This window comes from Peromyscus leucopus, chromosome 2 (genome assembly GCF_004664715.2).
Source record: "Peromyscus leucopus breed LL Stock chromosome 2, UCI_PerLeu_2.1, whole genome shotgun sequence".
In the NCBI taxonomy this organism is placed as follows: domain Eukaryota; kingdom Metazoa; phylum Chordata; class Mammalia; order Rodentia; family Cricetidae; genus Peromyscus; species Peromyscus leucopus.
Genome location: NC_051064.1, coordinates 134032416 through 134056538, shown reverse-complemented (window position 1 = coordinate 134056538; position 24123 = coordinate 134032416). Strand labels below are relative to the sequence as shown.

Sequence of the window (24123 nt, the reverse complement as noted above, 5' to 3'; positions counted from 1 at the left end):
TAGGAGCCTGCAGGAAAGGTAGTCCTCCCTCCCACGTTTAGGCAGGGCGTCTGGAAGGAAGGCCCTGCTCAGTGATTCCTGAAGAACAGGTTGGAATCACTGGTTTGGATGCTTTGGATCACAGGTAACAGCTCAGATTTAACTGTTTTTAATAAAAATGAACTGAGGGGCAGAGGAAGTAGGTGTCAGGGTTTGTTACTGTAGTAAGTCTGGCTCCAGTTTAGACTATGGGCTAAGCTCGCTTCTGGTGGCAAAATGTGTGCAATAGTTTCAGGAGTCAGTCACATCCACATCCCTGGCCTGCAGGAGAGCAAGACACCTGTGTACTCCAGCTCTCCTGAGAGTGGGAGACTCTTTCTCTAGAAGCACCCATCACCTGTTTCCATCTTGACATCTGATTCTGGGTCCATGTTCATCTCTCAGCTGACCACTGTGGCCAGATAAATGTTACTATTTTCTACATACTGTGTTAAGGTTCAGGCCCATTTCCGGAACCCTTCACTGTGTGGAGAAAGTGGATGTGTGCTTCCCAGGACACGTGGTCTGATTTCACGCAGGAAGCTGATAGTTGAGTGGCAGTCTTGGTGTTCTTAGGGAAGAGGGAGGGTGAAGGGACAGAAAGATGACCTAATCATTTCATCGCCTCTGCTGTAAAACTCTGGGTCTGCCCCTTCGTAGCGTGAGTTGACTGTAGGTTCATAGGCTTTCAAATTCATTATCTGCTGCTCACTGCCTCACTTTCTCTGTTTCTTTAAGATTTATTGTTTTATTTCATGTGTATGAGTCTTTTGCCTTCATGTGCCTGGTACTCACAGAGATCAGAAGAAGGCACCAGATCCCTGGAATGGAGTTAGAGATGGTAGTGAGCCACCATGTGGGTGCTGGGAATTGAACCTGGGTTCTCTGCAAGAACAGTAAGTGCTGTTAGCCACTGATCCATTTCTCCAGCCCCACTTTCTGTTTCTTAACTAAAACCCTCAAGATAAATACTCTAGCCCGTTTACCTTTCTGCACTCATCTCTAGGGTCTAACTAGGGAGTGATCATGGAGGAGTAAAGAATAAAACATGGGCCTGCAGAGACGCTGCAAACGTTCTATCCCTGAACTGGTCTCTAGAAGGAACTGTTCCTATGCCTTCCAGGAGTAGGGGCAGAAATTGGTTTGCTTTGTGTTTCTACTTCCTCATGTATGAGTTTCTTGCAAAGGGGGACGATGCCACCTGCCCGCTGTAGCTCAGCTGCCCGGTGTTAACTGAGGTGGAAGAACTTTACGTGCTGTGCGATGCAGGGCGGTGGAGTTCTGACCTCCACGTGTCCCTCACAAATGCCCAAGAGAGCTGGTGTGCGTGCTTAATCCGGCTTCTTGGCGTTGAGCTTCCCAGGAGACTGTCCAATCAGCTCTCTTCTTAACCCTCTATTTCCTCCTCCAGGGTCACTCAGGATGTGTCAACTGTCTGGAGTGGAATGAAAAAGGAGAGTAAGTATAAGCTAGAGGGGGCCAGAGAATGGGTCAAGGAGGTTGGGAGAAGAAGGTTCCTCATTTTGGTACATCTAAGGAGATAGATTACTGCTCTCTGAGTTTTTGTTCGTTTTGATTTTGGTCTTCCTTCCTTCCTTCCTTCCTTCCTTCCTTCCTTCCTTCCTTCCTTCCTTCCTTCCTTCCTTCCTTCCTTTCTTTCTTTCTTTCTTTCTTTCTCCCTTTCTCTCCTTCCTTCCTTCCTTCTTTCTTTCTTATTTATTTATTATGTATACAGTGTTCTGTCTGCACATATCCCTGCAGGCCAGAAGATGGCACCAGATCTCATTACAAATGGTTGTGAGCCACCATGTAGTTGCTGGGAATTAAATTCAGGGCCTTTGGAAAAGCAAGCAGTGCTCTTAACCTCTGAGCCTTCTCTCCAGCCCCCTGATTTTGGTTTTTCAAGACAGAGTTTCATTGTGTAGCTCTGGTTGTCCTGGAACTCATTTTGTAGACCAGGCTGGCCTCGAACTCAGAGATACCCTCCTGCATCTGCCTCCAGAGTGCTGGGATTAAAGGTGTGCACCACCACCACAAGCTGCTAACCTTAAATTCTACAACATCTACTGTCCTTTGGGTTCTGGGAATGGGGATAGGGAAGAGGCAACCTGGGAACTTGAGAAGTCAGAACTCCTAACTCTGCCCACAGCTTGCTGGCTTCTGGTTCCGATGACCAGCACACCATTGTGTGGGACCCACTGCATCACAAGAAGCTACTCTCCATGCACACGGGACACACAGCAAATATCTTCTCTGTCAAGGTGAGTAAGACAAGCCGTGGGGTGGAACTGTGCTGCGGGCATGGTTGTATGGCATAGTGTGTCCCATGTATCCTAGGCTTGCAGAGATCCCTGTGGTCGAGTGTTAGAGAGTGAGGCTTGAACCCTGTCTCTTTTATGTGCTTCTCAGAACCAACTGGCCAACTCAAGATTTATATTTGTTACATTTTTATTTATTTCTTTGTGTGGGGGTACATGTGTGTTGTGGTGTACATGTGTATCCTGGTACATGGGGAGGTCATAAGAAATCTGGTAGGAGTCAGTTCTTGCCTTTCACCCTGTGAGTCTTGGGGCTCATTCAGATCATCAGGCTTGGTGGCAAGCACCTTTACTCACTGAACCATCTTGCTGTCTCTCAATCCATTTGAATTTATGTGAGCATGCCTCCTGGAAGTTGTATGAGTAGACAAATCCCTTGTCCTTTCTAAGCCTGTTTCCTCTAATAAAAAAGAGAGCAGCTAAGGAGTATCTTCTAAATTCATGAACAGATGACAGACAGATGAGCAGGGAGGGCTGAGAGATGGCACTTGTTGCTCTTTCCGAAGACCTGGGAAAACAGTTCCCAGCACCCTAAATAGAGCAGTTCACAGTCTCTTGTAACTCTAGATCCAGCATCTCTGACACCCTCTTTTGGCTTTTGTAGACACACACACACACACACACACACACACACACACACTGAAATTTTTTGAAGAGATTTTAATTTCTATTTGTATGGGTGTTTTGTCTGCATGTATTTTTGTGCACCACATGTGTGCAGTGCCCAAAGAGGCAGGCAGAGGGCAACAGATCCCACTAGAGATGGTTGTGAACCACCATGTGGGTGCTGGGAATTGAACCTGGGTCCTCTGGAAGAGCAGCCAGTGCACTTAACAGCTGAGCCATCTCTCGAAGCCAATAGTCTTAAAACCTCAAAATGTTTTTTTAAGCTTTGCATGGTGGCACACTCCTTTAATCCAGCACTTGGAAGGCAGAGGCAGGCAGCAGGCAGAGCTCTGAGTTCAAGGCCAGCCTGGTCTACAGAGGGAGTTCCATATTTTTTGTTTTTGTTTTTGTTTTCCAAGACGGTTTCTCTGTGTAGCCCTGGCTGTCGGGGAACTTGCTCTGTAGCCCAGGCTGGCCTCAAACTCACAGAGATCCAACTACCTCTGCCTCTCCAGTGCTGGGATTAAAGGCGTGCGCCACCACTGCCTGGCTAAGATTTTGTTGTTGTTTTTAATATAGAGACTAGAGCCTGGAGAGAGAGCTCAGTGGTTGAGAGTGACTTGCTGCTCATGTGGAAGTAGATTCCTTTCCCAGTACTCTATGGAGGCTAACTATTGGCTGTAACTCCAGATCATTGGATCTGCTCCAAAGGCAGATATGCAGTTTAAAAAAAATGCATATATATAAATTAAAACTGAAACTCCTAGCATAGATTGTAGCTTTTTTACCTTGTCATAGGAAATTAATCTTTGCCCTTGAAAGGGAGTTCAGCTGAGAAGAGGTGGGAAGGAGCCTAGTGAAGGAACCTTTGAAGCCCTGATACATGAAAACATGAGACTGGATGAAATTTGTCTTTTTTTTTCCTTTGAGACTAGTCTCATGTAATTCTACCTGGCCTGGAACTCCAGCTGTGTAGCTGAGGATGACTTTGAACTTTTGATCCTCCACTTCCACCTCCTTGAGTGCTCTATCGTAAATAGTTTGTGTGGTGCTGGGGGTGGAACCCAGCACTTCACAGATGCCAGGCAAGCGCTCTACCACTGGGCTGTGTCATGAGTCTGTGTCCTTTCCATCCCTAAGTACAAAACTGTAGTGTCTTGATCCTAGAGAACAAATCTACAAGTACTCATGAGGCCTTAGAATCCCATGTGACTTCCTGGAGAAGGAAAGAGCTGTCTGCTTGGAACTCTTTGAAGGAAGTTGTTTGTATTTGTTTTTTGAAACAGTCTCACTTTTAGACCAGACTGCCCTCAAACTCAGTGACCCATCTGCCTCTGCCTCCAACATTCTGGCATTAGAGCCATTTGCCACCATGCCTGGCTAAAGGTTGAAGAGCCTTCTGGATGTGTATCAGGGTGAGGGACCTCTGGAGGGGTCAGGCAGGGAAATGAACCACAAAGAGCATAGAACGAGAACTTGGTTTAGATTGACTTCGTCAGCCTGGAGCAAGACTTTGAGAGTCTGAGGCCGGGCGGTGGTGGCGCATGCCGTTAATCCCAGCACTCGGGAGGCAGAGGCAGGCAGATCTCTGTGAGTTCGAGACCAGCCTGGACTACAGAGTGAGTTCCAGGAAAGGCGCAAAGCTACACAGAGAAACCCTGTCTTGAAAAAACATTTAAAAAAAAAAAAAGACTTTGAGAGTCTGATGCCAGGTGATTTATTCCCAACACAGTATTTAAATACAGTATAATTTGGGGGGAAGAAAAATTTCCTGGTGTAAAACAATTCCTGATGCACAAGGAAGCATAATTATATCAAAGCTCAACTCAGGATACATGCTATTTCTTCTAAGAAGAGTTCTAGAGTAGGCTACCTATACTAACTAGCTTAAGGGCCTAAGGAATAGTCCGGCCTGGTCTTAGTCATACAGATAGCATAGAGGTCATTTGTACTATTAGTCACCTCTGGTCCTGGTTGTGGGAGCTTGGGAGGCCCTGGTGTAAGGGTCATTTAGATTACTAGCCACTTCTGGTCTTGGTTGTAGGAACTTGATATGGCCTGGGCCAACAGATAACACAGAACCACTAGGCTATTAATCTTTCCAATTCCCAGCTTTCTAGATGGAAAAACAGATTTACATCTTTCCCATTGGAAGGACAATCCTGCGTGCTTAACATTCCTGATTTCTCTGGCACTGGGGACTGCAAATTGCTCCTGAAAAAATACAAGGAAGAAATTCTATTAATTACTTAGGATATAAGATAGAGCTACAAAAAATTAGACCCCCAAAAGGTACAACTAAGGAGAGATCGATTGAAGACTCTTAATGATTTTGAAAAGTTGTTAGGAAGCATTTCCAACTTGCTGGGTATCATGAGAATACCTAAAGATGGACTACAAAATTTGGCTAATACTCTAGAAGGGGACAAAGAATTAAATAGTCCAAGAGAATTATCAGCCGAAGCTGAGAAGGAATTGGCTCTAGTAGAAAAGACAATTCGAGAAGCACATGTGGATCGTGTGGATCCAGAACTTAAATGCATTCTTGTCATATTCCCCTCCAGACATTCCCCCACAGGTATTTTGATGCAGAGAGAAGATATTATATTGGAATGGATATTCCTACCACGTAAACCATATAAGAAGTTAAAGACTTATATAGAAAAGATCTCTGATTTGATACAAAAAGGTAAATTAAGACTTTGCCAGTTGACAGGAATGGACCCAGCAGAAATTGTAGTGCCTTTAACTAATGAGGAAATTTCATCACTATGGAAAGATAATGAATACTGGCAGAGAGCCTGCAATAACTTTTTGGGAGAGATTAATAACCATTATATCAAAAGTAAGAGAATAGAATTTATAAAGAAGACTGAATGGGTCCTTCCTCACATTGTACAACAAAAGCCAGTTTCTGGAGTCCTCACATTCTATACTGATGCAAATAAATCAGGGAAAGCAGGATACAAATCAGGAGACAAAGTCCATACAACTCTGTACAAAAGGCAGAACTGTATGCCATTCTTATGGTACTGATGGACTTCACAGAACCCCTCAATATAGTCACTGACTCTCAAAATGCAGAGAGTTGTTTTACTTGAAACTGCTGAATTTATTCCTGATAATACAGAATTAACTCGTTATTCGTACAATTGCAGGAAATCATCAGAAAAAGGGAACATTCTATATATATAGCACACATCGGATCCCATACAGGTCTGCCAGGACCTCTAGCACAAGATAATAAGGAGATTGATCAGTTACTAATAGGTAACATCCAGTAGCCTCAGAATTTCATAAGAAACACCATGTAAATAGCAAAGGTTTGAAGAAGGATTTCTCCATCACTTGGCAACAAGCTAAGAATATTGTGAAAAAATGTCCTACTTGTTCCTTCTGTAACCAAACCCCGTTACCTTGTGCAAGCACAAGGACCTTCGTGCTGTGCTCCAACGTCAGTGTCAGCACCGAGGCTGGCAGTCACTAGTCCTTTGGCTGCCAGGTTTAAGGATCTGAAATAACCTAAGAGGAAAGGGTCTTTTCAGCCCTGAAATTCTGTTTGGATATTATTCATGGGCATACACAAGGGTGTGACTGACGGTTGAAAAGCCCCATTGATCTCATTTCCCCAGTTAATATCAGGACCAGTGACAGGCCCCCCAAAGCATAGCTAGAGTAGAGTTCTAAACCCTACTACCCTAAACTTGGCGCTTTCCTGTTTACTCTCCCCTCCTGTGCATGGATCCCTGTGACTTTTCTAGAAGAACAGCTGCAGCTTGGTTTGTGGTTCTGACCAGCACGTACTATATATGTCGACAATAGTCTTGCTGTTCCCCAGCGAGACACTGCTCGTTAGCCTCCTCTTCTGCGGTTTTTGTTGTTTTTGGTCTGATTTGGTTTGGTTTTGGGTATTTTAAAAATAGATTTTCAGAAGTGTATTATTGTTTATTTATTTATGTGATATGGGAGAGGGGTGTGGGTGCTACAGTAGCGTGTGGAAGTCAGAGGACAGCTTTGTGGACTTGGTTCTCTCCTTCCTTCTTGTGGGTCCCTGGGATTAATCCCAAGTCACCAGGATTATTAAAATGCCTTTACCCACTGAGCAATCTTGCCAGCCCTAGGTTTTTGTTTTTTAAGAAAAGCAGAGAAATGGCTCGTTTTTGATTGAGGTAGTCAAAATACTGACCATTCGCATTTACAGTATTTTACCCATGCGCTCCCCCCGGTGGCAACTCTGGTACATTACAGATGTGGCCGCAGTGAGGGCTCTCCTGTTTATTTGTGCTGTGGCTGGGATCTGTGCTATTTCCAGACAGAATTAAAGATTGCTGCTTGTCCCTGAAAATAAGTTTATACATCCATTTTCCTAATGAGCAAGTAGCAAAGCAGAAAAAGTGTAATTATATTTCTCTTTCAAATAAAAACTGAAAAAGAGAGCTGGGATATAGCTCTGTGGTAGAGCACTTGCCCAACATTCTCCATGCCTGTCCCCATTACAGGGAAGGAGGAAGAGGCGACAGACAGACAGACAGACAGACAGAGAAAAACATACTCAACTAACATCAACACCAAACACTTTCTTCCTCGGGGTTTGATGATAAAGCTGTGTCCTGTGTGTCCCCGAGGCTGTGTTTGTAACTGGTTTTTGCATGTCATCTGGAGTGCTGTGTTCTCCACTTCATGGGGGCGATGGTGGTCATCTTCACCGTGGTCAGCCCTTCCCATTGTCCAGCATCTGAACTCTTACTGTTGCTGTTATAAGGGGTGCTGTGCTGAGCATTTTCAACCCTTTGTTTTATTTCTTCGAAGTGAGAGCTTTAGGTCAGAAGACAGATGGTTTTGTTGTTGCTGTTGTTTTGTGTTTTGTTTGTTTCTTTGGGTTTTTGTTTGTTTTTCTGTGCAGCCCTGACTAGATCCTGGAACTCACAGAGATCCGCCTGGCTCTGCCTCCCGAGTGCTGGGATTAAAGGCATGCGCCGCCACTGTCTGGCAAGACAGGAATAGTTTTTAATCTTTGTTGCCTGATTCCCCAATTTTTCCACAGAAAGAGTTGGACATTTTAAACACCTAGTCCCTTGAAAACTCCTGGCTCATTCTTTTCAATTCTTAACTATTTCAGTTTTGTTTCTTAATCCCTGGCTGTGGACTGGGTAGCAGTCATGGGGCTCAGGGTAGATAGCGAATCTATCTTAGCATGCTCCGGTTCAGTCTCCAGCACCAAATCTGGATGGATAGACCTGTGGATGGACAGACATGTGGGTGCAAGAATGGCTGGGCGTGTGGATGGATGGATGTACAGATGTATGGGTGTGTGGATGGATGGATGTACAGATGTATGGGTGTGTGGATGGATGAATGTACAGATGTATGGGTGTGTGGGTGGATGGATGTACAGATGTATGTATATACATACTCAGTGGTTTCTGTTTATTTGCTTGCTTTACTTTTTTTTTTGATGCTGGAATTGAACCCAGGACTTCACACGTTTCACATGTTGTCTGTCAGTAAGCTACACTCTTAGCCCATGACCCTTCAAGGTATTTTTCTTTGTCTGTACTAGGGATTGGACTTAGGTTCTTACGTATACTAGGTGGGTGCTCACCACTGAGATTCACCCCTAGCCTCCAGTTTAGAATGAGACTATTTTCAGTATCAGCGAGATGAAGTGGCTGCCCTGTTGTCTGGTATTTGAAAATTCTTAGTGACAGTGAGGATTATCATCCACTCAGCATCTGCTTGGAGAAGCAGCAGAGGAAAGGGACCCTTAGGTAATACAGCTTGGTGTAAGTCATGACTACCCTGACTACATGAGGTATGTATAATAAAATATCTTTGTGTTAACCTTTAAGGCTGATAGGCTGCTGCTTGCCATTCAAAGTTACTTTGGTGAGCTTTATAGATAAACTTACTTTCTTAAGTGACAGGAGAGGGAATGGTCATGCTGACATCGAGGCCAGTCTCCTTCAGACAGCCACTCTCTCCTGCCAATCATGCAATTTCTTCTGAGCAGTTCCTGCCTCATGCTGGAGACCGAATCTTGATCACGGGGGCAGCTGACTCCAAGGTGCATGTCCATGACCTGACGGTCAAGGAGACGATCCACATGTTTGGAGACCACACAAACCGGGTGAAGCGCATCGCCACAGCACCCATGTGGCCTAACACATTCTGGAGCGCCGCTGAGGATGGCCTTATCCGGTAAGGGTCTCTGTGTGAAGTGGCCTCTCCCTCCAGCGGGGAGGAAGCGGGTCTCCCCTGGTCCAGGGTCCTGTGCGGTTGCATATTTGCCCCGGCTCTTTTCAGACAAAGATGGTGCCATTGTCCTTTTTTTTTCTGTTTAGGGTGCTGGGCGTCAAACCCAGGGCCCCTTGCATACCAGATAAATTTTCTACCACTGAGCTAAAGCACCCCCCACCCCCCTTTTCATGGGGAGAGTTAGGTGTTGAGACAACTAGGTGTTGTAGCCGGGTTACACTTGGGCTGGAGATCTTTCCTCAGACCCTCAGGTATCGACAAGCACGTTCATTCTCAGTCTGCCCCACTGTTGTTTGGAGAGAGGGTCTTTCTGTCTTTCAGGCTGGTTTCAAACTCCTGGGCTCAGTGGCTCCCTCTCTGTGCTTCCTGCGCAGAGAGATTTACAAGCACACACCACCATGCTCTGCTGTCATGGCCTTGCTTGAACTGGCCATCTTTTCCATTCCCTTGTCTTCTCTTTGTGGCTATAGAGAACCTTCTAAGTAATGTGTCAACTCATAACAGTGTAGTTACAAGCAGGCCTTTGAAGCCAGACAGAGCAGGTCAAATCCCAGTTTTCTCGGTGTTAAGTCCGAAAAGGCCACTTTACCTCTGATCTTTAGTTTCTTCATCTATAAAATAGGAATAGTCATAATATCTCCTTTGTTGATCTGAGTATGACAGTTGAGAACATGCATGTAAAACACACAGTACTTGAAAGACAGCCTTGGTCAATGGCATGTTGAGGAAGCACTTGCTGGCCTGCTGTCAGGACCAAGCGGGAGACCACGCAGGAACCTGGGCATAGTCACAGGCAGTGGAGGCATCCTAGCAGTACATGATCGTAAGCTGTGCCTTCAACAACAGGCAAGATTTGGATGAGCAAGAGGAGGCAGAGTGGATTCGCCACACGAGGAGGTTTGTGATAGGCAGGGATGAAAGCCGCGTACAAGATAAAGAATGCTGTACTGTAGACTGGGGACATAACTCAGTAGTAGAGGCTCACTTAACATACTTGAAGCCGTAGCCCAGGGAGAGTGGAGAGGAAGGCTGTAGTTATAATTGGCCCACATAAAAAGCTGAGGAATACGAGATATGTGAAATTGGGTCTTAAAAATCAGACTGTGGAGTTCCATAAACGTAGCACTCAGGCTGCAGGTATCAAGTGGCAGGAGAATGATGTCAGACTATTTTAGGAAGAGCATTCCAGTCAGGATGGCCTAGAGGACAAGTTAACTGTGCGAGGCGTTAGAGATATCCGGCCAGGCAAACCGTGGGTGATGCCATGCCCCACTCTGGAGGTTCCTGTGTAGTGGCAGCCAAAAACTCCCTTTGGAGCAGCAGGGGTGTGTGGCCACTGTTGCCACTGGGGCTTTTCCTGGGCCGTGCAGCTGGGGCTGGTCCTGGCTTTGGCAGCTCTCGGGTGAGCTCATTCTCTCTTCTCTTACTGCCGTGTGAGCCCTTGTTTCCTGGAAGGAAGTAGGAAGACCGTAACAAAGGAGGTCTTTGGGGGCTTGGAGGGGTTTGTTGGTTTAGTTGATTGCTTTTTAAAACAAGATCTTCCTATGCACTCCAGGCTGTCCTTAAACTCAGGACTTGAACGCACGATCCTCCTGCCTCAGCCTCCTGAATGCTAGGATTACAAGCATGTGCCCTGACACCCAGCTAACGGAATAGTTTATGTGCCATAATCTTAGAAGGTTGTTCCTGCTCTGTACTTCATAGTTTATTTCATCTCTGGGAACCTCGGTGTCCTAGTGGTACAGGGCTGGTGGCCTTTGATTAAATAGTGCACATGAAACACTCTGGGACACTATTGGATGAATAGCACAAGACCCACCCCTCAGTATTTTTAGCAATCAGTGGTAGGATAACAGTCGCTGTAATGCTGACATTTATAAGATTTGAACTGTAGTATATACCTAAGGCGTTGATTTAGGATAAATCAAAATGTGTTAAGAAGCCTACTATAAAGCCAGGTGTAGTGATGGACCCTTTAATCCCAGCGTTTTGGGAGTCAGAGGCAGACACATTTCTGAATTGGAGGCCAGCCTGGTCTACACAGTGAGTTCCAGGATAGCCAGAGCTACATAGTGAGACCCTGTCTCAAAAAAGACGAAGCCTACTGTAGGCAAGTGGCTTGCAGTAGACACCATCTCCTCTTGCATTACAAGGACTTTGTTTTTCTCCTGCTTTCTACTTAAGCAGTGGTGGCGCACACCTTTAATCCCAGCACTTGGGAGGCAGAGGCAGGCGGGTCTGTGAGTTCAAGGCCAGCCTGGGCTACAGAGTGAGTTCCCGGACAGCTAAGACTATTACACAGAGAAACTCTGTCTCAAAAAGGGAAAAAAAAAAAAGAACCCTAGCCACTAATTTCGTCCTCTCTCACAGCCAGTATGACCTTCGTGAGAACAGCAAACACTCAGAGGTGCTGATTGACCTGACGGAGTACTGTGGTCCAATGGTGGAGGCCAAGTGCCTCACAGTCAATCCCCAGGACAACAACTGCCTGGCAGTAGGAGCCAGTGGGCCCTTCGTAAGACTCTATGACATTCGGATGATCCATAACCACAGGTAGGACCAGCAGTCAGCGACACTGGGGGCACTCCAGCCTTTCTCTTATAGTAATTTGCCTGTCATCCCTTCCCAGGAATCACTGTGTGTCTCCTGATAGGTATCTCCCGTTAGTATTTGTACAGCATCGTCGTCCTTTTAATTACATTTGCTTCTCTGGGGGTGGGGGAGGAGATAGCTTCACAAGGGCCCCGCCTGGTGCGTGTGGAGAGGTCAGAAGACCTTTAGGGAGTTAATTCTCTGATTCTACTGTGGGTCCTGGTGGTCACGCTTGGGTCATCAGACTTGGCAGGCGGAGCCATTTCTGCAGCCCCAGAATTTGTCTTTTGTTTCCCCTCTTTCTTGTTGTTTGTTTTTTGAGTTAAGATCTTAAACCTTGACTGGCCTTGAACTCACTGTGTAGACCAGACTGACCTTGAACTCATAAAGACGTGCTTGCACTGTGCCTCCCATGTGCTGGGATTAAAGGTGCATGCCACCATACCTGACCACAGAGTTAGTCTTACATGTATGATATTTTGTATGTATAATTTTATTTATTTATTGTGGTACCTGGATTAACATGGGACCTTGCACATGCTAAGCAAGGTCTCTACCACTGAACTACATACTGGTCCATATTTTGTTTTTAAAAAAATTGAAAGATTTGGGCTGGAGCGAGGACTCAGTGGTTAAGAGCTGCTCTTACTAAGAACCAATATTGGTCTCCAGCACCCACAATAGCTCATCACTCTAGCTATAGGAGATCTGACATCCTCTTCTGGCCTTTTGAGATACCTGCACAAACATGCTCTATCCTCCTACAGACATAGTCACATCATTTTTTAAAGATTTATTTATTTATTGTTCTGTCTGCATGCATGCCTGCACACCAGAAGAGGGAGTCAGATCTCATTACAGATGGTTGTGAGCCACCATGTGGTTGCTGGGAATTGAACTCATTGTGGTGCTGGAAGAGCAGCCAGTGCTCCTAACTTCTGAGCCATCTCTCCAGCCCCAATTAAAATTTTTTTTTCTTCTTTTTTTTTCTTTTTTTTTTTCGCCAATTAAAATATTTTTAAACCAGAAAAGCCGGGTGGTGGTAGCACACACCTTTAATTCCAGCACTTGGGAGGCAGAGGCAGGCGGATCTCTGTGAGTTCGAGGCCAGCCTGGTCTACAGAGTGAGCTCCAGGACAGGCGCAAAGCTACGCAGGGAAACCCTGTCTCGAAAAACCAAAAAAAAAAGAAAGAAAGAAAAAGAAAAGAAAAAGTAAAATCAAGAATGGTGGCACACTGCTGTAATCCTAGCACTAGGAGGTAGAGGGAAAAGTATCAGAGGTTCAAGGTCATCTTTTTCTACAGAGCTGAGTCTGAAGCTAGCCTCGGCTAATGTGACCCCGTCTCAGAAAAGACAGAAGAAAGAGAGGGCGGTCTGAGACCTGAGTGGTCTCCACAGCCTTGGCTTTTCCTGATCCTAGGACAGGTCTGGCCTGCTGTGCATTCACTGGTGAAGATGTCCACAGCCATCTAAAGAGCAAACCTTGGAGTTGCTGATGGCAGGAAGAGAGATCCGTTCTGTAGTTCTGGGGACAGAACCCTGGGTGTCCTTTGTGGAGTGTCATCAGCTGACTAGGGCCAAAGCTGGAGTTTTAACCTGTCTGCTTGTCCTCCCTCAGAAAGAGCATGAAGCAGAGCCCTTCTGCGGGAGTGCACACCTTCTGTGACCGGCAGAAGCCCCTGCCCGATGGTGCGGCGCAGTACTACGTGGCAGGTAGGCCATCCTGGCTCTCAGCTATACCTCGGCTCTTTCCAGATGATACCCAGCAGGGGGGGCGGGGCACAAACAAATTCAAAAACCGGCTTTAGACTTAGACAGATCTGGACTTTACTGATGACTTGCCATTGGCCGGCTGTGTGACTGTCAACCAGTCATTTAACCCTGGTCAGTTTCTTCTCTGTAAAATGGGATTATAACCCCAGAATTTGCCAGGCAGTGGTGGCGCACGCCTTTAATCCCAGCACTGGGAGGCAGAGGCAGGCAGATCTCTGAGTTTGAGGCCAGCCTGGTTTACAGAGTGAGTTCTAGGACAGCCAGAGCTACACAGAGAAACCCTGTCTCAAAAAAACAATCATCATCATCAACATCATCAAACTCTAGAGGCTAAGGCAGGAGGTTCAAAGTCACAACACTAATCTGGAATAACTAGTAACTGTGAAGCCAGGCTGGACTACATAGCGAGACCCTGGCACACACAGAATGACTAAGTGAGGGAACGTGGGTAAACTGCCGGCCCATCGCCTGTACCGAGCGCTCAACACTCGTCTCCGCGTCCGTGATGAGGTTGATTGCTAGCATTTTCAGTTTGGCTGTCTTTACCCTGTCCCCTGCCTCTTTAAGCAGGACTGGAAGCCTCGTCCTAGGGTTGTTGTGTTCTTCTTGACAGGTCACCTGCCGGTGAAGCTGCCCGACTATAACAGCCGTCTGAGAGTGCTGGTGGCCACTTACGTGACCTTCAGCCCCAACGGCACAGAGCTGCTAGTCAACATGGGAGGGGAGCAGGTAGGCTCAATGCTTTTTGTTAATGAACCGGGGAGACGTGATACTTTGGTTAAGAATGTAGGCTTTGGTCTGCCATGAGGAAGGTGGCTCCTCAGGTTAAGGTGCTTATTGTTCAGTGCTAGAGAGAGATGACTCAGGTTAAGAGCACTGGCTGCCCTTCCAGAAGACCCACGTTCAACTCCCAGCATCCACATGGCGCTCACTGCTGTCTCTAACTCCAGTTCTTGGGGATCTGGCACCCTCACACCGATGCATATAACGTAAAAATAAAATAAAAAGTTCTTGCTGTGCAAGCCTGACAACCTGCGTTCAGTCCCCAGATCTCAAGGTGGAAGGAGAGAACCAACTCCCAAGTCATCTTCTGGGACCGGAGGTGGTGGGACACAGACCTTTAATCCCAGCAGTTGGGAGACAGAGCAGGCAGATCTCTGAATTTAAGACGAGCCTGATCTACGTCTTGAGTTCCAGGCTAACCAGAACTATAGAAAACAAACAGGGACTAAATAAAACATAATGATAACCAAAAAAAAAAAAAAAAAAAAGCAAACAGGGAAAAAGTTGGCCTCTGACCTCCACACGGGCGCTGCAGCCTGTGCACACCGGCATTCACGTGGACACTGTGCACTCACAGTTTAATAAAAAGAAGATGGAAGAGAACATACACTTTGAAGTTGACAGACCATGGGTGGGTTAGGTGTATTAGCCACTTGATAGAGTGCTTGCCTAGTGTGCTCAAAACCCTGAGTTTGATCCCTAGCACCACATAAACTTGGTAAACTAGGCATGGTGATATATGCCTGCAAATCCTAGTATACAAGAGGTAGACACTGGAGGATCAGAAGTTAACAAGTTCTAGGCCAGCCTAGGATACACGAAACCCTGTCTGACAGAGGGGGTAGAGGGGGTGGGAGGAGAGGAGAGGGGGGAAGGAGAGAGAAAGTGACAGATGACGCTGGGTGAGGTGTGGTGGCAGCCGTGGTCTCAGCACTCACTCAGGAGGCTGATGCAGGAGGTAGAGAATTCAAGGCCAGCTTCAGTTTCCTAGTAAAGACCTGTCTCCTGTTGATGGACCCATTCTCAAATGCTGACCTGCTGCTTGCTAGCTGCATACAGTGACTTCCAGCAGTTGTCTGTTTTTTCCTGAGCCTCAGTTTCCTCTCCTGCTGTTTTCTGGAAGGAAATCCTTGAGGCTCAGAGCTCAGCCAGGCTGTGATCTAGGGCCAGCTTTCCAAAGTGTCACTTGATAAAGCCCGGGTGCGAACCCCTGCTTATGTGCTCTCAACTCAAGATATGTACCGTGCCTTGTAGAAATTCATCTCCAGTCACCAAGCTCGCTCTCACTGTGGCATTAGCATTATCATAAACAGGATGGGGACAAAGGCAAATACAGACCCCCGAGGCTGACAGCAGACATGGAGTGAGGCAGTGGCCCATGGTCACTACAAAGCATGGTGTAAATAGACAAGGGAGAGGGCTGGAGAGTGGGTGAGCCCTGGCCTGAAGGCGCAGGAGGATGACTTGGAGGCCCAGCAGAGGCGTCAGGGACAGCAGATCTGCCCGAGTCCTGGCCCTGCTGCCTCCTGCCTTTTCCACCCTGGTAAAGTATGAAATTCTGAGTCTACATTTCTTCATCTGCAGAAAGGATGATATTAATAGGCTCTTCATGTTAACTTTCTGGAGCAAGTCCATATAGAACATTTAGCAGAATCCTGGAACAAAATAAGCATTGGATAACACTCAGTAAGTATTAGCAACAGATAATGTTTACTTACTGAGAGAAGTGATTGGCAGTGCCACTTTTAGTAGCTTTTTCTGAGGCCTCAGTTTTCCCATCTCTGACCTTTGAGGAGCATCCTAATTTAAATATGTGCTCCCAGTAAATGGCTAGATTCCATCCAGGGCTTTGAGTACATCACCCAGCTATCCCAAGAGTCAAGCTAGAAGTTTCCTGCTTATGGTTCACTGCAGGGAAACCCCTGGCTAGTTCCATGGTTCCATGCTTAGTGCTCTCTGTGAGTTAAGGACCCTGGTCTTGAAGGCTGCCAAGATCTTGCCAGTGCTTCAGCCATGCCCTTACCTCGTGGCTTCCATTTCTCCTCCACTCCAGGTATATTTGTTTGACCTGACTTACAAGCAACGGCCATACACCTTCCTCCTGCCTAGAAAATGCCACCCAGTGGGTAAGCTCTCCCTTGAGCCTATGCTGCGGTGGGTGGGGTCTTGAGTCCTGTCACGTGTGGAGAAGCCTACCCATTGCTCTGGCCTGCGTGCATGCACTCTAAAAGGAGCAGGTCTCCACAGTGACCTTGTCAGAAAGATCACAAGAGGTCAGAGAGATCTGCCCAAGGCTTTGCAGCCCTCCTCTAAGGAAGATGGCTTGGTGCTTAAGAATTTGAAGTAGTTCCCCTTTTCATCCTGGTTCATAGATTTCTTTCTGTTGGGTTACAGCTAATGCACCCCATCCTCACCCCTCATTCCCTTCCCAACCTCAGCTGTGGGAAGTGTCGGATAGAAGCTATGTCCTCTTTAGCCAGCAGAGGGCGCACGGGTTTTTTTTTTTCTACCATTGCCTGTCCTGATTTGTTTTCTGGGGCTGGGTTTGACCTGGGAGAATAGTCTCACAATGGAGCCATCAGATCTTATGATGGAAGCCAAGGGCATGCAGAGAAATGAAGCCTCTTCGAGTTGTCACTGTGCTTTCTTTTCGTCCTGCCAGAAGTCCAGAATGGCAAGATGTCTACTACTAACGGTGTGTCCAATGGCGTGTCCAATGGCCTACACCTTCACAGCAATGGCTTCCGGCTGCCAGAAAGCAAGGGGTGTATCAGGTGAGGCCAGCTGACCTCTGTGGCCTTCTGTGTCTTAGTTACAGCTTATGGATGGGAGGGAGAAACGTGGCCTGTGAACATCTCTTCTAGGGGCTGGAGAGATGGCTGTTCTTCCACAGGACCCAGATTCCGTTCCCAGAGCTACATAGCAGCTTACGACTGTCTGAGCTTCATTTTCAGGAGATCCCATGCCTCTACTGGCCTCCTCAGGCACTGCACACACATGGCACACAGACATTGATGTAGGCTAAATGCCCATAACAAAAAAAATAAATCTCAACAAAAATTTAAAACATGCACATGCACACACGCACACACATGCGCGCACGCATACACACACACACACACACACACACACACCCCTACACACCTATCTTTCTCCTGACTTGAACCCAGATATGAATCCCAGATGGTGGAGATTGGGCCAGAGAGGCTTCTTAGAGAGTGGTTAGTGTTCCTAAGGCAGCTTCTACCTGGGAGGCTACAGATCATCCCCAGACTGAAGCTGTCCTTCTCTGCCAGTCTGGGGTGCGGGTCTGGAGGCTAGCTGCCTCCTCTTAACATTGAGCCTTCTCTCCCACCCAGATGGCCCTCCCTGTCACATAGCATATTCCTGCCTCACCCTTTCCCACCTCTGTTGGGCTTAGATACATAGATGTGGGAATTTTCTCGTCCCTGAGAAGATCTGCACTCTCCATAGAGGGTCACAGGAGGAAATAGGATGGTCTAAGGTTAATTCAGTGTGGAGGCAGATAACATCAGTGGCTGGCCCCTGAGCCAAGCATTTGATTAGGAATTGCCGTATATCTGTCCAGATGGCCTTACTCCTGCCTCCCTTTTACTGGCCCACAGTATTTGGAATTATATACATACTAACCCAAGCTCAAGGTGAAGGTGGCTTCTTCTGGATGCCAGTGAGATCCTAGGCTCCACAAAACCATGCATATGCCCTTGGGTAGCGCTGCTAACCTTGAACTGGTCTGACTGACTCTTCTTTCCTTAGCCCCCAGGTGGAGCTGCCCCCATACCTGGAACGTGTGAAGCAGCAAGCCAATGAGGCCTTTGCCTGCCAGCAGTGGACCCAGGCCATCCAGCTTTACAGCAAGGCCGTGCAGAAGGCTCCTCACAACGCCATGCTCTATGGAAACCGAGCTGCTGCCTACATGAAGCGCAAGTGGTGAGTGGGTGGGCACTGTGGAGGGACCAGGGTGGTCAGGACAAGGCCTGAGGCAGGTGGACCATGGAACCAAATTGCTAAGGCATCCAGAGAAGGTGGCGTCGGCAGCCTGCTACCTCTTGGGGCTTCTTGAACGTAGGCCACTCCTTTCCACCTCTAAGACTGAAGGTAGTTGGGTCCTTCTTTCAAGCACCCAGAGATTTAGAGGTGCGTGTTCACAAGAAATGCACACAGTGCTTTGTTACAAAGTGTGGCTGAGGTGGGGTTTGAGAAATTAATTGTTGATACTAATTACTAGAGAACTGGGCCCCGAAAGAACAATGGAATCTTGGTAGATGCAGCTGAGAAGCTTGGTGAACTCAGTTTGTATCTTCATGAAATGATTCTGCAGCTCAGTGGCCCTGCATTTGTTTTCTGGGTTCTTACACCCCCTCACTGGACCAAGTACAGAGCAGACCTCAGACATCTGAAGTCAAGTGTAGATTGTGTTGGGATGCACTGACGGTGGTGAGAGGACAGGTCCAGATCCCGAGAAACCCCTCCGAGACCACCAGGGTCTCAGTGCTGCCCGTGGTGCCATCAGACAAGCAGGCGGGCGGACCCCCATCCCCCAGCCAGGGCCAAGACTAGAGATGGAGAGAGCTGGGCCCACAGCCATTTCTGCTCCGTCTGGCATCCGTCGGCTCTGCCCAGACAGACAGGCCAGCTGGTGTGCCATCGTCTGGCTGAAACTAGGCAGGCCTGGGGGAAGCTTCAGAAACCCACCCAAGTCAGCAGGGTGGGGGCAGGGAAGACGCCACACACACAGAAGTCAGCTTAAGCATCAGGAGTTTCCCCAGGGATCAGGTAGCACCCAAATTCAGAAGAGGACTGTCTGGGGGCCATCTGAGGTGTGTCACCTCTCTGTTCAGTGGTTGGATAGGATGTGGCAGCTCTCATCTCAACTTGACTGGGAGCTCTGCTTCGTGTCAGTATTTTTGCTGAGAAAAGTTGGTGATGTCCTCATTCACAGCTTGCTTTCTGAGCTCCTACTATGTGCTAGGTACTGGGGAAACAGAGTTCTGTCCCTCTGAGTCCCTGTGCCCCGGAGTGCCCAGCTGCTGGACAAGGATAAAGTCTGAGCCGTAGTTCAGCATGAGGGCTGTGACAGACGCAGGAGGCAGCAGGTCTGGTCTGTGGGCATCAGCAAGAGTTGAGTCACCTCAGCTCAGGACCAGGGAAGGCTCAGAAAGCCGTGGTGTCTGAGTGGCTGGAAGTGTGGGCAGCTCACACGAGGAGATGAGGGGGAGGCAGGCGAGGACTGTGGGGAAGGACATCGCAGGGAGATGAAATGGTGGGAACAAAGGCGTGGGGGCGGGGGACTGACTGAAGAGCCTGCTTCAGAGCAGCAAATCCATTTGGCTGGAGCACAGGGTTCTGGAAAGGACTGGCAGGGGATGAGTCTGTGAGGTAGCCTGGGGCTTGCCTGGAAAGGGCTTGGAATGCAGAGGGTGGCGTTTGGCCTTGATTCAGTGTGTGATGGGCAGCTACTGGCGAGATTGGAGCAGCGATGTGAAGAGGGCTGTCTTTTCAGGGAGACTGATCTGCCAGTGCATTGAGGATGGGTGAGCCCTGGGGCCAGCCTGCTCTTTTTTTTCCATCCCCACATGCCTGCCAGTGACCCCAAGAATGTCACATTCTGTCCCAGGCCAGTCTCCCCAGGGCTACCATCTGCTCCTGGAAACAGACCACCCTCTGGCTCCTGGCTGGTCTCTGGTCTGGCTCTTGCTAGGAGCTCAGAAGGGACACCTTGCAGGCAGTAATTGGGTTTCCAAACAGCGCCTGCCTGCCCTTCGTCATCCCCACTCATTCTGACGCAGCACACACCATCAGAGCAGCTCCATTTCCTGCCTGCCCCACATTGCTTAGCTCTTGGTTCCTAGGCCAGTGGCTGCTCCAAGGGCTGGCTGTTCCTTCTGACGACCTGGCCAGAGGAGGGTCAGGAGGCATCTTCTGTGACAGGCTGACTTTGGCCATACAGGAACATTGTGACCTGTACCCTTCCTTTATTGGAGGCCCCATTGGCTTTATGAAAGGCCCACCCCAGCCTAGCAGGAAGGGGTGGGGAGGTTTCAGTCCCTCACACAGAGCAAACGGACAAATACACGTTTCTAAAGGGGAAAACGGCCCTCGTTGCTGCTTGGCTCTACAGATGAGAGGCAAAGATCTGGCGGCAGGGAAGGCTCCATACAGGAAAATGAGGGCCTCTCCCTTTCCCCTCCAGTAAAGAGCGTCTCCACTTCCTTTCTCCATACTTTCCCACTGGAGAAATGAGTGGAGAGGATTTGGAGCTCCTGGCATGCACAGCCCCTCACCGTCAGCTTCCAGAGAGCTGACTTTGCCAGACAGGCCCCATCCTGCAGCCCCAGGAGGTGGAGGCCACAGCTGCTGCAGATCAGTCAGCCAGGACAGAGGGGGGTCTGGCTGAGGGCACACTGCCTGCTGGTCAGACCCTGAGCCCCCGGCCTAGCACTTCTGGCTTCTCCAGACCACAGAACTGTCCTTGAGGGCCCCCTGCCTTGGACATAGCTTTGAAGGCCAGCAGGGGATTTGAGGAGGTGGATGAAGGAAGAGAAGGAGGGCTCGGGGAGTCTGAGGTGGGCAAGATGCCAGGCCTTCTGCTGCAGAGCTGCGGGTGCCTGAGGTGAGCCACGCACAGTTCCGTCTGTGGCCGACAGAGGGCAGCCGGGCACTGCTTTTTCCTGTCTCAAACCTCAGCGTGCCTGGCTGCTCTTTAGCTTGCTCCATCTCCCAGGGAGGAGGGAGTACTGGGCTAAGCCAAGGCTTCATTCCATGTCTCCTTACCCTGAAGTCTGTTAGAGGAGACTGAGTGGAACCTTGGGTTTGCGCCGTGGCCCCACCTCTAAGCTGTATTCCTCTACCTTCCCAGGGATGGCGACCACTATGATGCTCTCCGCGACTGCCTCAAGGCCATCTCCTTGAACCCTTGCCACCTGAAGGCACACTTCCGTCTGGCCCGATGTCTCTTTGAACTGAAGTATGTGGCTGAGGCTCTGGAGTGCCTGGACGACTTCAAAGGGAAGTTCCCAGAACAGGCCCACAGCAGTGCTTGTGATGCGTTGGGTCGGGACATCACAGCTGCCCTTTTCTCCAAAAATGATGGTGGTGAGTGAGTGCCGAGGGGAGGTTGCTGTGGATTACCTACCTAGGCTACATGGTCTGGGAAGGGCACGGTTCTGTGATGGCAAAGCCCTGGCTTCGGTTGCAGAAACTTCAGTTTCAGATTCAGAAACCCCGGGGCCTAAGACAGTCTGTTGACCCCTGAAACTGAGTTTCCACACCTGAAGAGGGGGGGTGGCCAGCACCTCCCATTGAACACCTCTGTTAGGGTAGTGAGAGCATTCAGGACGCCAGTACAGGAGTCGTCGGAGCCCAGGCAGGCTGAGTGGGCTCCAGCTGGCCCTTCCCACCTGTTCCCGACGGGGCCTGGGCAGCTCTCTGGGCCGAGAGAGAGAGCAGTGCTGTTTGCGCCTTTGTTCCAGTCTGTGCGAGTGGCAGACGTGGCGGCCCGGGCGGTGGAGACGCGCTGTTCCCGCTCAGCTCCACCAGGCCTCCAGACCAGGGGCCTCTGCAGAGGGCACCCAGAGCTGCCCACTTCCTCTTGTTAGAGTTGCGGGGGAGCTGCGTCTTGGTAACGTGGGCTGCGAACATGGAAAATGGGCTCCCTGCGGGCAGATAACCAGCACGGGTTTGTTCGTCCGGGGAACGCTGCTCAGGCTTAAACAGATCCCTGCAGCCTCATGTCCAGAGGGAGAGTGGAGGTGGACAGCCGCGCACTGCTAGTCCTGGGCTGCGGGCGGCGGCGGCGGCACAGCTAGAGGAAACAGCGAGGGCTGGAGGGAAGCCTCTCACCTCTCCTCCTCCGTCTCTGCCCCCAGAGGAGAAGAAGGCGGCTGGCGGGGGTCCAGTTCGCCTTCGAAGCACCAGTCGCAAGGACTCCATCTCCGAAGATGAAATGGTGCTGCGGGAACGGAGCTACGACTACCAGTTCCGCTACTGCGGCCACTGTAACACCACGACAGACATCAAGGAGGCCAACTTCTTCGGCAGGTCTGAGGCCCTGACCAGGAGGAGGGTGCTGTCACGGTGGTCAGGGACAGTTGGTGGGGTGTGGCCACTCTGCCTGGCTCTGCTTCTGTCCCCTTAGGTACCTCTGCTAGTGTTTGTCTAGTCAGTGAAGCCAGCCGTGGCACTCGGAGTCATCATAGACTGGCCTGAGTGCAGCATCCAGCGCTGGGCCGGAAACGGTCTCCTCTGCCCCCTCCCCACTCCGTCTAGTGTCCTAGAGCTTGCTTGCTTTATCTGGACACTGAGAGCTTTTCTCTGCTGCTGAAAGGGGAGGCAAGAACTGTCAGAGAGAGGCTGGTCAGACCATTGTGCTCAGGACCGGGCCCTAGGTAGTCTCAGACACTCCCACCCTAAGCCCCATCCTTTCTGTTTATACCCTTTGGGTAGGTAAGACACATGGACACAAAGCAAGAGAGTCTCCGCCAAGATCTCCTCTAAATGTCAACAGTGTGTGAGGGCTGTGTTGTGGATGTGCTGTAGGATTTGATAGCAGGACCCAAAAAGTCTAGGATTGCTGTGGGAAGACTTAGCTAGATGAGAGTGTTCTTAGAGAACTAAGAGAGATACAAGAGTTGGTCCTTCACCAGGGAGGTAACAGTGTACCTTGGGGATACTGTGGTACTATCTTGGAGGGACCCAGAGAGTCATAGCTGTTGGGTTATTTTTTTGTTTTGGTTTGGTTTTTTGTTTGTTTTTCGAGACAGAGTGTCTCTGTGTAGCCCTGGCTGTCCTAGAACTCTCTTTGTAGACCAGGCTGGCCTCAGACTCACAGAGATCGGCCTCCTGGGCGCTGGGATTAAAGGTGTGCACCACCACTGCCTGACTGATGTTGGGTTTTAACACAGTAATGACTGGTTCCTGCAGTGTGGGAGGAGCAAGCCAGTTCGCATAGTAGAGTTCTGAGTCAAGGGCAGCTCCGTGAGTGTGGGGGACTGAGTGGTCCCTGGCTTGGCCTTTTCCCTCAAGCCTTTACTTGAGACTTTAGGGCATCTCCCCTCTGACCTCCCTGCCCTTTGTCCCCTGCCAGCAATGCTCAGTACATCGTCAGTGGCTCTGACGATGGCTCCTTCTTCGTCTGGGAAAAGGAGACCACCAACCTAGTCCGAGTGCTCCAGGGCGATGAGTCCATCGTCAACTGCTTGCAGCCGCACCCCAGCTACTGCTTCCTGGCCACCAGTGGCATCGACCCAGTTGTGCGACTGTGGAACCCACGGCCAGAGGTGAGGACACAGGCCAGGTAGCCAAAGCCAGACAACAAGGGCCAGGGACTGTGTTCAGGGCCTCAGGCTGAGCTTCAGTGCTGGGCAAGTGAGTAAGCCATACAGGCTAAAAGCTACTGGGAAGCGGGGAGCCCCGGGCACTTCTGGGGTGAGATTGGCATTTGCATTCTTGGAGCGTATCCCTGATAGCTAGCCATGAAGGTGAGATGCCCGTCCACCAAGAGCAGGTGTACAAGGAGAAAGACAGCGCGAGATCAGCCTCTCATGGGAGTGCCTCACGCTCCCCAGAGGCCTTTCCCTTCCTAGGCTTCTGAGATTTATCTGCCCAGAAGCTGTTTTAAGGCTGACTCCTCGAGTCCCAGCAATGTCCACAGACTTTGGAATCTGACTACCTTAAGTCTGAGTCTACCCTTTCGCTCAACCATGGGGGGATACAACTCCAGAGGATGCTGTGAGGTCTGTGCAGTCTTGCCCACAG

At 49.2% G+C, this 24123-nt stretch overlaps 1 protein-coding gene across 3 annotated transcripts in view; it reads left to right on the top strand.

Moving 5' to 3' along the window:
• The window catches only part of Wdtc1 (WD and tetratricopeptide repeats 1), a 56338-nt gene that overhangs the window by 29663 nt on the left and 2552 nt on the right, over nucleotides 1-24123 (top strand). For all 3 annotated transcript variants that reach the window (XM_028888111.2, XM_028888109.2, XM_028888110.2), the window contains 12 exons: nucleotides 1430-1476; nucleotides 2168-2279; nucleotides 8953-9140; nucleotides 11568-11750; nucleotides 13409-13503; nucleotides 14177-14292; nucleotides 16400-16472; nucleotides 17009-17120; nucleotides 18124-18297; nucleotides 21227-21462; nucleotides 22236-22407; nucleotides 23453-23645. In XM_028888111.2, coding sequence (XP_028743944.1) covers nucleotides 1430-1476; nucleotides 2168-2279; nucleotides 8953-9140; nucleotides 11568-11750; nucleotides 13409-13503; nucleotides 14177-14292; nucleotides 16400-16472; nucleotides 17009-17120; nucleotides 18124-18297; nucleotides 21227-21462; nucleotides 22236-22407; nucleotides 23453-23645 — 1701 coding nt within the window. The remainder of the gene's footprint in view (nucleotides 1-1429; nucleotides 1477-2167; nucleotides 2280-8952; nucleotides 9141-11567; nucleotides 11751-13408; nucleotides 13504-14176; nucleotides 14293-16399; nucleotides 16473-17008; nucleotides 17121-18123; nucleotides 18298-21226; nucleotides 21463-22235; nucleotides 22408-23452; nucleotides 23646-24123) is intronic.